The 13,102-nt window shown below is 40.7% G+C and overlaps 1 protein-coding gene across 1 annotated transcript in view; it reads right to left on the bottom strand.

The window, feature by feature from the left end:
- Window positions 1-208: 208 nt before the first annotated feature.
- ATP10B (ATPase phospholipid transporting 10B (putative)) overlaps window positions 209-13,102 on the bottom strand; it is a gene marked incomplete at both ends in the record, with an annotated part of 45,630 nt that continues 32,736 nt past the window's right edge. The window contains 11 exons of the mRNA XM_084215579.1: window positions 209-707; window positions 3,330-3,517; window positions 3,965-4,069; window positions 4,177-4,257; window positions 4,852-5,052; window positions 6,149-6,274; window positions 6,842-6,918; window positions 8,065-8,377; window positions 10,490-10,674; window positions 12,169-12,295; window positions 12,968-13,074. Coding sequence (XP_084071705.1) covers window positions 209-707; window positions 3,330-3,517; window positions 3,965-4,069; window positions 4,177-4,257; window positions 4,852-5,052; window positions 6,149-6,274; window positions 6,842-6,918; window positions 8,065-8,377; window positions 10,490-10,674; window positions 12,169-12,295; window positions 12,968-13,074 — 2,009 coding nt within the window. The remainder of the gene's footprint in view (window positions 708-3,329; window positions 3,518-3,964; window positions 4,070-4,176; window positions 4,258-4,851; window positions 5,053-6,148; window positions 6,275-6,841; window positions 6,919-8,064; window positions 8,378-10,489; window positions 10,675-12,168; window positions 12,296-12,967; window positions 13,075-13,102) is intronic.

The raw sequence follows: 13,102 nt of genomic DNA, 5'->3' as shown, positions 1-13,102 counted from the left end.
CCAGGAAGATCAAAAAGTCAAGTACTGATAAACCCAGACAATGATGCGTTCAGCCAAGGTTGCATATTGGAGTTGCTATTGCCCTACTCCAGCTGCCTCTCTCTCCATTTCTAGTGAGAATAATGGCTAAGCAGAAACATTCTTATTTTCCCCGTTGAGTCCTCCTCCACATGGGCTGTGGGCTCCATTTCTTTTCTAGAACGTTCCTTCAGAGTGTCACTGAGCTCACTGACCGCCGGTGGCTTCCGTAATTAAAGTTTTTGAGATAATCTTTACTCAGTTCACCGCCATCCTGCCCAGGAGCTGTTTCCCTGCTGCCTACAAGGGGATGATGGCCAGAGGAAGGCCCTGCTGAAGAATCAGTAGCAGCAGATTCTTCCTCTGCCCACCTGTTAAAGAAGTAATAGCCTTCCTCATATGTCCCTCTCCCAAGAGGATTAGAGGCAGAAACTCCCTGATTTTCTGTGTCTCTTGGAGACAGGGCTGCTGCTGGATGCAGAAATGGTGACACACATAAGTGGCTGATGGTTGGGTCAAGGTCATCGTTAGATGCAGGCGAGGCCACAGGTGCACTAGAAGCAGCTTCTTTTCTTGATCTTAGTTTCTGGATTTCAAGATCCTGTTGCTCCTTAGGAAGTTTATCTACTTGTTGTGCTTTCAGAACAAGAGACGCTCCAAGGGTTCCTCGCAGAGCAAAAATAAAGAACCTGATGAAGGAGGAAGGGAATGGATTTTTTCATCAGTGGGCTCATTCCATAATCTACATCACATGTGCCAAATACAGATACTAATTTTCCATTCTTTACAGACATTGGGTAGACACCTTATACCTGGCAGATGAAAGTTGGCTCCTGGATCTTAACACATGTTACTATATATTTAGCTTGACCTGTACAGAGTCAACTATATGTATATACTGTAAGATTTTTAGTATTTATAACTACTTGTTTGCTGAACAGTGAAGAAAAATAGAAAAAAAATCTCAAGTGATGCAATATTTGAAAATAAGGAAGTTGTATTTATACTGCTAAAACAGGCTAAAGAAGAGATTTTAATTTGTTAGATAGGAGAAAACCAGAAGTTAAAAACCTCAGCTTTTGGAGTTTTTCAGAAAGCAGCAACAGAAACGTCCTCCCTGCCCTTTGCAGGACAGAGAACTTATGTAACTAAATATTGTGTGCTGTGAGACTGCGTATATCCTCTCTTCTCTCCATGTCATGTCAGCTTTGTGTGAAAATCAAAGTCTCTTTCAAGGCATCTTTTTATCAGAATGTGACCTTTACATAGATGGCTTTGACATGTATTTCATAACAAACATGGCTACTCTGTGAGATTGCATTTCAAAAGGTGCCAGCCTCACATCCTGCTGCTCAATGTATGTGTAAAAACAAGATTTACAAGATTAAACATGCTAACAAGCAACAGTACAGAAAGGGCTGTTAAGGCAATGGATTTCTTGGGCTTGCACAAGCAGGAGTGGATAAAGTTTATTTGCTGTGCCTGTGCTCAGGCTGGTCATTCTCAACAGAGTCTCAGGTCTGCTTAGGAAGGGAAGAGCATGGGAGAGCCCAAGGCTTTCTCTGTAGATCTGCTGTGGCACACAATGTCCTGTGTCTTTCCCCTCAGCTCATTTTCTGTATCTTTTGTGCAAGTTCCAGGTAAACCAGACAGGATGACAGAGAAAGAATGGGAAACTGTGTCTCCTGTCCTGTAAACTGCTCTCGCTTGCTCCTGCCCTCCCACAGCCCTGCAGGGTGTGAGGCCAGGCAGGGCACAGGCAAAGCCTCCCCTGAGTGCTGCAGCTCAAACAAAAGGCAGTACTGAGGGGAGGAACACAGGAGAGCAATTATTAAAAACAAACAAACTGTTAGAAGGAACCCAGAACCTCCAGACACCAAGTGAGGAGATTAGGAGCAGGCAGCACAGTGCAGTGGACCATGGGATGGAAGCTGAAATTCAGTGCATTTTAGCAAAGAGTGGTTTCACCCCTGGTGTGATCTGCTGGCACAGCTCAGCTGGAGTAGAAACAGGTCCTGGATATTCTGCAGGTGATGGACTGGGCAGAAAATATTCTGGGGTACCAATACAAAGGAACAGCAGTTGTCCAGACTGAAAGACACGAATATGTAACCCTTAACCTCAGTAACCTGCTGAGGCAGCAAGGACCTTAAGTGTGCTAAATTCCCAAGGTGGAGACACAAGCTCTCTAACCACGTGCTTGATGCAGCTCTCAGCAGAAAGCTCAGGGTCAAAACTGACACTGTGAATGAGGGCTGATAGGAAAACAAAAGTCATGCAGGAGCAAAACAGACTGGAAAAGGATGCCCTGCCTAGAAGACATGAGACCTTACTGAATTGTGTTGTTTATTCTGATCTGAACTTCTGTTATATAACAAAAATCACAAGAGCATCTCAACTCAAATGGGAAAATAATAATAGTTTGAAGAAAAACACCATCTATTCTTGAAAAGTTCCTTTTCAGTCAAAGTTGAGGCTTGGATTCTAATGCCTTAAAGCACTTACAAAATCAGATACTAAAAACATTGTCCTGAATTTTGTAATGCCAGTGTGCTGTATTACTTCATGGGAATTGGGATGAGAAGGAAACTAGCAAGATAGTCAAACTAACCCATTTCTTTCAATGTCCAAGCAAATAACAAATAAATATTTGAAACAAATGGTGCAACTCAAAACACACCTCATAAGAATTAGCAGTGTATTGAACACCAAAAGTAGTAATGATGTTCCCATATGTATATGGGAACAGAATAATTCTTTTTTGAGCAACACATCACCATAACTATCCCTCTACAAATATTACCCAGTCTCAATTAAAGTTATCTTTAACATATCTGTTTTTTTGCAATACAAAGTTAGACTAAAATTTTGGATGCAATGAATATTTTTCATATAGAAATGCTCTTAAATTCAGCTTAGTAATGCATGATAATGTACTTAAAACCAAGAATATATTTAGCAACTCTCAAACATACAGGAATAATTCAAAGATTTGTTTATAATCTTGATCTGCTCAACAACATTGGGGTTATGACCCTGAATAATTAGGTAGCAGATCTGTATTGGTAAATTTTGAAAGGTTTTCCTGATGGGAAAAGTAGAAGATATATAGTGGCTGATCTAGGGTTATATAACTGAATAAATGAATGGTTCATGAACTGGAAGGTTGAACTCAGGCATCTGACTTCCACTCTGACCAATTATCCCTGTGCAGCACGTGTCTGACACATCACATATCTGTACACATCACTGTTGTTCCTTCACTCCCGTGTCTGCAAACCCACTAAAGGAAAACAGGAAAACATTCCAACCTTGGCAGGAGCGCGATGACAGGGGTGATGAGGCACAGTAAGTAGAAGGTGGGCTCCTTGAGCTGCCTCTCCATAATCCAGTAGGGGTTGGTTGGGGGGTTGCAGAGCAGGCAGGCAGCGTTGTAGATGAGAGAGAAGATGAGGTAAAAAGCCACACTGCAGATCATTGTCACCAGCTGCAGCATGGTCTGCAAGCACAAGTGATGCCAGTGAGACCCTGACTGGGTGTGAGACAGGAGGGGACAAAGGCAGCTGGGAAGAGTGCATCTAACAGTGCATTTTACTGAAATCTGCAGTAGGAGGAATAGCCAGAAAGTAATTTAGAAAACAGCAGTGAATGCAGTTCTCCAAGCAACACTTCTTCATATATTGAGGTATGCAAGTATTTTGTACTGTCCTGTCCAAAGGCATGATAGAAACAAATTCTGTCATTGTGTACATGAAGGGATTCATCTGGGGCTGCTAAAAAATTCTGGCACTTTGTGAAATCTTAGTGTACCCGTGACTCACTTTTTGTGACCCAGAATTCAGGTAAATGACTCTGAGAGAGAATTCTATGCCTACACAAGATGCAACATTCACAAAAAAAAAACCCAACAACCCAGTGCTGTGAGCAGAACTGGTCAAATACATACCCATGTTTTCATTTCTAGAGCCTGGTGCAAGAGAATGGTCAGGAGGGAGATGGTGTTGATGGGGTTTCCAAAGGAAAACACATCTATGTCAGAGTCTTTGTACGTCTACAAAACAGGCAGAGAGACTCTGGTGAACCCTGATTATTCAGAACTGAATTTACTACTTCTAAGGAGGACAGGAGAATGAGAATATTAATAAGCCTCTTACTTACCAAATAGGGGACAAAGAAGCAAATGAGGCTTTGATAGAAGGCATCCAACATTGTAATAATGAAAGCTGACAAGTTGTATATCTGCAGGAGTTTACAGATAGCAGTATTAGGATGGGATATACGTCTCTAGCCTGTCCTGCAAACATAATTGCTGTCTGTTTTTCTTCCATTCAGACTACTAATTATTGCTAACTGGTCTCCTTCCATGAATAAATACATCCTGAGCAGCTGATTAAACCACAGGCTTATCTCTAAACAGGCATTTTATCTGTGTTAAGTAAAGATAGACCTTAGGAATATTACCAAGTCTACCAAGAGTATTAAAAGCTGAATTTTGCCAATGTCACATCCCTTCACAAGTGATCTTATTCCTCCAATTCTTAACTGAGCTCCTTCTAGAGTTATAAAATTGGTCAAAAATCCTTTCTTCTAATGGGACACTTATTTTGTGCCATTTTAATTTGATTATTTGCCACATTTAAATGTATCTAGTGACCTGTGGTGTCACAGCTCCCACGGAGCAGAATGCATTACTGGAGAGGCAGAAGATTGGGCCCCGGTCGTTTCAACATTCCAAGTAAGTCTAAACTCTTTTCTTCCTTCCCTCATTCCTAAACAAAAGAAACCTGTGCTCCTTTGGATTATCAGGCAGTTATTTCAGCAGTCATGACATACCTCTGAATTTTGTCCATTCTTGTACAGCTCGGGCAGGCGTAGGAGGGTTTCTGCAGAAACATCTTTGTCAAGGGCTCCAAAGAGAAGAGGGGGCACTGAGGTGAAGAAGAGGTTGAAGAAAATCATCTGCCAGTAATCGACCATGGTGCTGCCTGAGAAGCCACAGAAGAACTGGTACCAGAAGAGCAGGTTGACGTAGCACTGGGGAGAAGCAAATACAAACACACAGTTCCTCCTGTGGTGTTTATTGACACACTGGTAATTAACAGAGCCTCCTAAGAGGACAGGATTTTGGCTAAAGGCACTGCATTCCATAAAGCAATATTCCTTAAGGGTGTGTTTCACAGTGGTCCACTGTGATGCAGCTTTTTAAAAGCCATTATGGTTCTTTGGGAACGTATCAAAGAATAATTAAGTAAACTGTTCAGAGCCCTGGGCACCAGATTTCAGAATCCTTTTAGAATCTTGTTGTCCGTGTGGAATCAAAGGCGTGCTGCTCCCTAATGCTATGGGGGATCCTAGTCTGGAGAACTATTTCACATTGCAAATAAACAGCCTTTGAACTCTAAAAGGATATCCAGTCAAAAAAAGCAAAGTGTTCATTTCCACTACAAATTTTAACAGTACTAAGAATTAATCCTTATTGAAAATTATTAAAAACTTCACAAAAAAACAGATACCTTGAATTCTAGGTAAAAAGCCTTTCATGCTCACAGTGTATTTCATGTCAAATGGACTTGTTTTTCCCAGTCTTTTAGAAACTGAATTACTTCATTTTTTCCACATTATCATACTTCAATGCATAGATCATTTGCATATACATTAAATTTTTAATAAAAATGAGAGATATTAAGGCATCATTACTTGCAAGTAGTTCCTATAAAAATTCAGAGGTTTCAAGGCAGGCAATTCTTAGTGCACACTCATCTACATTCGAGTGCTAATAATCTGATCTCCCTTATGCAAATTTTATTTTGAGGCTCATGGGTATTATTAATAAAGTTTCTTGTGCTACCATATAAAGTTACTAAGCCTTGAGTCCTTTTTCCCTCTGGAATAATGGTATTTCAAAATATATTTAGAGCCTGTATTTTTCTCAATGCTCTCTATGCAGCACCTTGTTAAGAAGGAAGGCACATACTATAAACTTGCCAAGTGAAGAAACAAGAACTGTAGCTTCATAAAAAGTAAGAGTATAACCTGCAAAAACAAACAAACAAAAAGCCAACCAAGAAAACCCTCAGACCTGGAATTAACCTTTGCTAGGATGAAAACTGAATAATTTTAATCATCTTACCACATTTTTGTAGAAAAAGTAAATCACCATCTTTGCCAGGCGAGCATAGCACCAGTGTCCATGGACAAGAAGGAGCTTTTTGAGATGCTTAAATCGGGATATTGCAAAGTCACTGGCCATCACAGCCTTTGGGAAAAGGAATAGAAGGTCATTTACAGTACAAGTTATGTAATGAAATTTGAACACAGACATTGAAGTAATTTCCTACTATTGAATATTGTAAAAGAAGCAAACCAACAAACTGACCCTCAAGAACATAGTTGGAACTTTCAATCTCTGCAGAGCTCTCCATTTAAGGAGAATAAGGGAGGGGGATGTGTGGGAAAGGACACAGGGCAGAAAACTGTGGAAGAGAATCCACAAAACCTGGAAACCTGGAAATGCAGCAGCTGAGAAGATTCAGAAACCAGATGCTCACCTAACACTGGGCAGACATCTGTTAATTTTCCAGTCTCATGAGCAAACACAGGTTTGTCCTCACATGATAATTTTTTGGCTCAAAATGCTCTCTTTTTTTTTTTTTTTTTTTTTTTTTTTTTTTTTTTTGTGGCCTATCCCATAATTACAAACTGCATATTAATTTATGATGCCAACTTGCATTTTTAAAATGACACTTGACAGTTTAGGGCTGCTATGAAACTTATTAAGCCTAAAGGGACTACCTGACAAAAGAGGAAAGAAACTGAGAGATACCTGCATGCCTTCTTGGCCAGATATTCCAATTCCAATATCAGCTGCTTGAATCATACTCACGTCATTTGCACCATCCCCTAGAGTGGGAAGACAGGAGGGAACAATAACAGTGTAAGAAAGGGTGCCTCCATCAGAAGAAGGAAATAATCTCAGCTATGCTGAGATTTCAAATATTCTGTACTACCATGCAGCTTGATCAGGGGAACTGATGCATGGCATCAAGCAGAACATCAAGGCTCTGGTCTTGGTCTCCCTCCTTCCCTGGCTCCACCAGAGGAAAATCCAGCACTGGGAGCAGCTGGGTGGTGACACAGCAACCCCAACACCATTTACATCAGCATCATTTTGTGTTTCTGCTTGGCCAAATCCATATGCTCAGGAACATGTTTTGCAACACCCTATTTCACTGAATTCTCTGAATCTATGACAAATTTGATTGCAGATGACAACATAACAAGCCAGTTTCAAGAATTATTTTGCTCATTTCAACTTGCAGCAATATGTTAAATATGTAACCAGATTTCCAGGGGAAGAACAGCCATGCTTATTGCTTGCAATATGGAGATTGTAAATTAGGTTAGTTGGTAAAGTAAATGAAGGAGAAGGTTGAAAGCTTATGGTTTGAACTGTTAGGGACAGTAATATTTCAAAAATACAATAGAATTCCTTTTCTGTTTTGTCCACAGAGGTGTATTTGTTTAGTTTGGAGTCGTCTAAATCAATTCATCAAGGATTTTAGTGGCATCACTTACCAAAAGTGTGGAAGGAAACTCAAAGCATTTCACAATATTTGGAGGTAAAAGGCAAGTGAGTCAGTGCTTAATACCACTCTGGGGATAATTCTGTTTTCACCAGGGAAAATCTGATGGGAAAAGGGCTTTATGAAAAGATAAAATAGTGACTAATGATGAGTGATTTCCACACCTAAAACAAGGACGTTTTGGAGGTAATATGTGCATGTGTTTGTGCTGATGTGCACGAAAGGGACTGCTGGGAGATTCTGAGTTTGGAGTGCCTTCATCCTGTTTAAAGGGGGGCAGATTTGCTCAGTGAAAGCTGAAGCAATTTTATCTGCATTTTGATCAGGAAAGAATAATCAAGGCCGTTTCCTCACCGCATCTACCCGAGGCACAAAAATCTGCCCCGTACAACATATCCCCCACGTTTCTCTCCAAGAAAGAACCTGCTTCCCGTGTCCCCTGTGAGATGCAGAGGGGAGGTACCTATGGAGAGGGTCATGGCTTTCAGCTGCCTCCGGACCAGCTTGACCACCATGCTCTTCTGCAGCGGGGTGCAGCGGCAGCAGAGCACGGAGCGGCAGCGCCGCGCCAGCTCCAGCAGCTTCTCCTCCAGCCCTCCCTGGAAGATGATGGTCAGCGTCTGCCCATCCAGCACCAGCCCAAACTCGGGGCTGGGGGCCTCAGGGGCTGGGAAGGATGTTGGGATGATGCCAAAAAACTTCCTCCGCGGTTTGTCGCGCTCGTAATTCTTCTTCACCTCTTCCAGGGTTAAATTCAAGAGGGATTCGCAAGTTTCCTGTGAGAAAACAGACGTGGTTCTAGAAATAGTTGTCTCCATCTCCCTCTACAGCACAGCAGCTTGCCAAATGTATGCTTGTATAATCATGCCAGTGGGTTTAAGCCTATCAGATAAACATGAGGGGAAATTTACTGAGAAATGCACTGATTCATCTGGTTGGAGATCATTTCAGTATGACACCATCCAATCCCTCAGTGAAAACACTGCACATTTTATCAGCCAGTTAACTGAGGTAAGGAATGATTCTAAAAGAAAATATAATAGTCTTTACATCAGGAAGGCATATGTGCATTTATGCTGAAAGTTCAGAAATTAAAAAGAAAATATTTTCCTTTAAGGAGGTTGAAAAATCTAGTTCTGATATGAATGATGTGAGATATTGCAGCATTGGCTTCCACAAAACATAAACCATGGTAAGAGAAACAAGAGGTCCACATTTTCAAAATTACCCAGTAGCTTTCAGAGTTAGGCCTTTTATAAGTCACATATCAGGCGTGTGTCACAATTAGAAACAGAAATAAAAGTCCATATTTTCAAGCACTGTACCTCAAACACAAAGTCCTTCTGCCTTAATAAGTCTGCTTCATATTGTACCAAGTCCCCTTTTAGGTGCCAACAACTGGAATTGACTTATTACTACACACAAACAGATTTAAGGGGAAAACTCTCACCTCTCCCATCCAGATCTCCTAAACTGCACATCACTACCAGAAAAAATCCAAAATGATATCAAAGTTTTTTTGCTCCCTGTTAGTACTCAAAGTCCTCCTTTTGTGGCATGGCCCTGAATATCTGAGGAGCTAATGGCTCCTCTTTTTGCCTTTTCTGTCAGTTTCATTGAGTGATGATTCAGTTCTATAATGTTATTTTCACTTTATGTAGCATAAGGTACATGTGTAGGTTGTTTGCAAGATTTAAATTACACTTAAGTGGGAGGTTCTGGAATCAAATGTACCTCTGACATCTAATAAAAACCTGCACCTAGCATGAACACTTAAAACCCCTAAAAATATTGAAGAAACGTCATCTTTCTGTGAACAAACCAAAAACAGTAGTGGAAATTCCTGGTTTGCCTTGACTTGCCTTTTGAAACAAATCTGCCAAACTACCTGATTATGTTGCATCTTCTTGGAAGATGCTTCATTTTCAGTGTTTGAATAATCTGCTGGGCTCAGGGGTAAGGAGAGGCCCTTCCCACTGACACCCCTTCAAGACCTAAGTGTGGCAAAATTAACAGGTGAAATGCTTCTATATATTGCTTGTGTCCCTCACTGCTGCTATTGGGAGCCTCTTTCAGAAGTTTGTCTTTGGTTTAATTTTGAAAGTGAGGGAACTAAATCTTATTGTGGAGAAACTCAAGTGTCCCCTGAGCCATGGGGATTCCCAAAGTCCCCATGTGTATGCAGGCTGCTTCTGAGCCTGGAGCCACAGAGGCTGCTGTGGGCAAGTGCCCATGCTGGCACTCCTGGGAGCCAGGGTGGTCCTGCCTGTAGCATCTCTGCCCTGGCACAAGCCACTGCCTAATTTCCATCCTAAATGTATTCATTCTGCTTCCTGTTAAAGCAGATCTGTGTTTCGAGTGGAATTACACCTTGGAATGTTTTCTGTGCCAAATTCCACATCATCTTTGTGCGTTTCTCTATTTCCATGACATTGAGAGAGACAGATATTTGCACAGGGATTTTTCTCGTTTGGAGAGCTGCTAGCTGCAGACAAGAGCAGTTAGAAACCAGGCCATCCCACTGCTCCATGCAACTGCCACCATAAGGAAAACAGTCAGTATTTTAACAGTGTTTACTTAATCCTCACAATAGCTTTATTGAGAATACCAAGCTTGTGTTGGTTACCCTGGTTTTCTCTGGGGAGACAAGCTGAGACAGCCCAGATGGGTGACTTGTCTGGTCACACAGGGAAGCCCTGCCTGCCCTCCACAGCCTGGTGCCAGCCCTTGGAAGAGCTGAGCTCACTGTGCCTCTTGCTCCTAATGCTATTTGGGGTTTTTTGACTATTCTTTGTGAAGTGAGGTCTAAAGCAACGGAATGCCAAACTGCAACACACAAAGAAAAGGTAAGATAGCAAATTCTGTGCATTTTGTCTTTCTTTACTCACCTTATTTTCAGTGTTAATGGTGAAGACAGTGTCCCTTTGGTTCAGAAGCTTACAGGAGTATGCAATGTTAACTGCTGTCTCCTGTTTGTCTCCTGTCAACACCCAAATTTTTATCCCAGCTTCTCGGAGAGACACAATAGTGTCAGGTACTCCATCTTGCAGGCGATCTTCAATCCCTGTTGCTCCTGGGAAAAGAGGAAAAGAAGAGAAATAATTTTCTTTTTCTTGAAAGTTAAGTTGCTATTTTCTTGTTTAAAAAAAGCTCTTTGCTTTCCAGTCACTCTCCTGAATTTATTGGGAATTGAACCAAGGTTTTGTCCAACAAATAAACATGCAGGCACATGATCTGCATTTGGATTAAGGTCTGAATGTGTCAACAATCAAGTTCTGTCTCTTCATTTTGCTCATTGCAAGAACAATGCATTTCATTTCTTCCTAATAATCCAAAATGACAATGTGCTGGCAGAGGAATCACAGCATATGAATTTTAAAAACACTGCATTAAGTCTCATCAGAGCAACCAGAAAAGATGAACTTTGACTGTTTAAATGGATGCTGTCCCTCTTGTAAAGTCAGATGCTTCAGCCATCAAAGGCAGAAGAAACGGTACAGTACATTTTCTTTTTGAACATGCACAAACTTAGAAGCAGATGCCAACATTCATCCTGATGTTGTTGGGAAATGACCATCTGAATGTTACAATACTCCTTATCCCTTCCACTAGAGGTCAGTTTGAAGATGCTGTAACTGTGGTACATTAAAGATGGGTATTGATTTAGGCTAAGGGAACACTTTTTGCAAATTAAAGTGTGAAAGCACAGAGCCTCAGTAATTGGCAAAGGTAACAGACTCTGACAAGATCTTCATTACCTCTTATGTGGTCTGCTTATGGCATTTACCATTATTACTCTAATTTTTTAAATCACTGTAGAGATTATGAGAAGCCATAATATAAGCTATTGCTTGCAATCACAGAAATTCAACAAAGTATGGGCACAAATTGCAGTTCAAGAAAAATGAGACAGACGACTCCAAAAATCAGTCATAAAGAACAAAATGTTTGCAAACAAAATAGAACAGAAAGCACTGAAGTGCTCCATCATTTAACAAAATGATGCTGTTAGATATGACTGTGATGAATGATGCAGAAATGTCAATCAATGTAAGTTTTAATGCTAAACATCTTTTTACAACGTGCACAAAGCAAGTACAACAATGCGAGAACAGCAGGAACTCAGTAGCAAACCACCTACATGTTCAATTTACTGGATTTTATAATACAGTTCAATTATCAAAATTCCCTCAGAATTTGTGCTCAAAACTGAAGTTAATTTATAGTATTTTATAAGTTTATCTGAGGATATGGATGCACAATTGACCTGTGGGAACTTCATTATCTACTGTGTCAGCTGAGCCACAGTAACAGCTGATGTGCACTTTCTTTGCTTGGGGCACACAATAGCTTCAAGTGACTTTTTCAAAGTTACTGCTGCCCAAAATGCATGACAACTTGCACAGACACTGTCATTGGATTTTATCTCCCTAGCCTGGAGATTTCCAAACCACAGAGGAAGTATTTTAGATATAAATTAGTAGAAACTGTTGTCCGCCATACTGCCAAGACTATCACAGGAGAGCAAGTGATACTTCATGCAAGGACAATTCTTATTTTTAGCTACCCAGCAGGGTGAGTTTGGTCTCCAGATGCTGTGCTGTCTCTATTAACAGCTCCTCTCTGTTGTCAATTGCAGCTTCTGCCTCCCGACGAAAATTGGCCCATTTTTGAAAGTCATCTTCATTCAAGACCTGCGTAACACAATTTAAACTGTTTATTTGAAATTTAAATAAGAGAGGAATGCCAACATTCTGGATCACAGAGACTTAACTCGTATCCAAACTGGTAAAATACTGTGTCATCTTTAAAATAACTCAGACTTTTCCAAGAGAAAACTGCAAGAATAAGTAGTTTGTACAAATGATCTACAGCTGAGACTCAATAATATAACGTGGAGAAACTCTTGCTCACACAGCTCTTGCTTAGCTGAGAGCACACAGTTTCTGAGGGCTGATCTACATTTCTCCAGAGCTTAGAAATGACCTATTTGTTGCACAGTGACAACTTCTCTATGAAAGTATGACAGTAAAATTCACTAATTTAGGCTGAGAGAAAGGTTTTTGAAAGTTGAATGCCAAGAAAAAAAGGTTGGCTGCTCTGCAGACTCTGTTTCTTGCTTGGAAGCACAGTAGTATAGGTCAGCTGGAGTTACTATAGAAGAAACAGAAATAAATGTTTTGAGACTGACTAAAAATCCCTCATTTTGGTGACATTGAAGATAGAGAGGAAAAAAAGACTCCAGACAAGGCAAATAGAGGGACACAGAGATGGGCTATGTCTGGCTGCTTGTCTGTAGCAGAAGTATAACCACTATGTTTTTCTAGCAATTCTATTGACATGTACGGATCCTGGTGCTCTCCCACCTTCTTAGCTATGCACAGGGTTCTCAGTCCATCATGGGCATAGTAGTCCAGATACTTCTGTGTTCTTTCTTTTATTCTTTTCAGTCTCTTGTCTGAGCTAATGTCACCTGTGAAACACAAGGAAAAGATTCCATA

The sequence above is a fragment of the Fringilla coelebs genome (genome assembly GCF_963513975.1).
Source record: "Fringilla coelebs genome assembly, chromosome: 15".
Lineage (NCBI taxonomy): Eukaryota > Metazoa > Chordata > Aves > Passeriformes > Fringillidae > Fringilla > Fringilla coelebs.
Note: the sequence above shows the minus strand (reverse complement) of the source record. Positions and strands in the feature narration are given on the sequence as shown.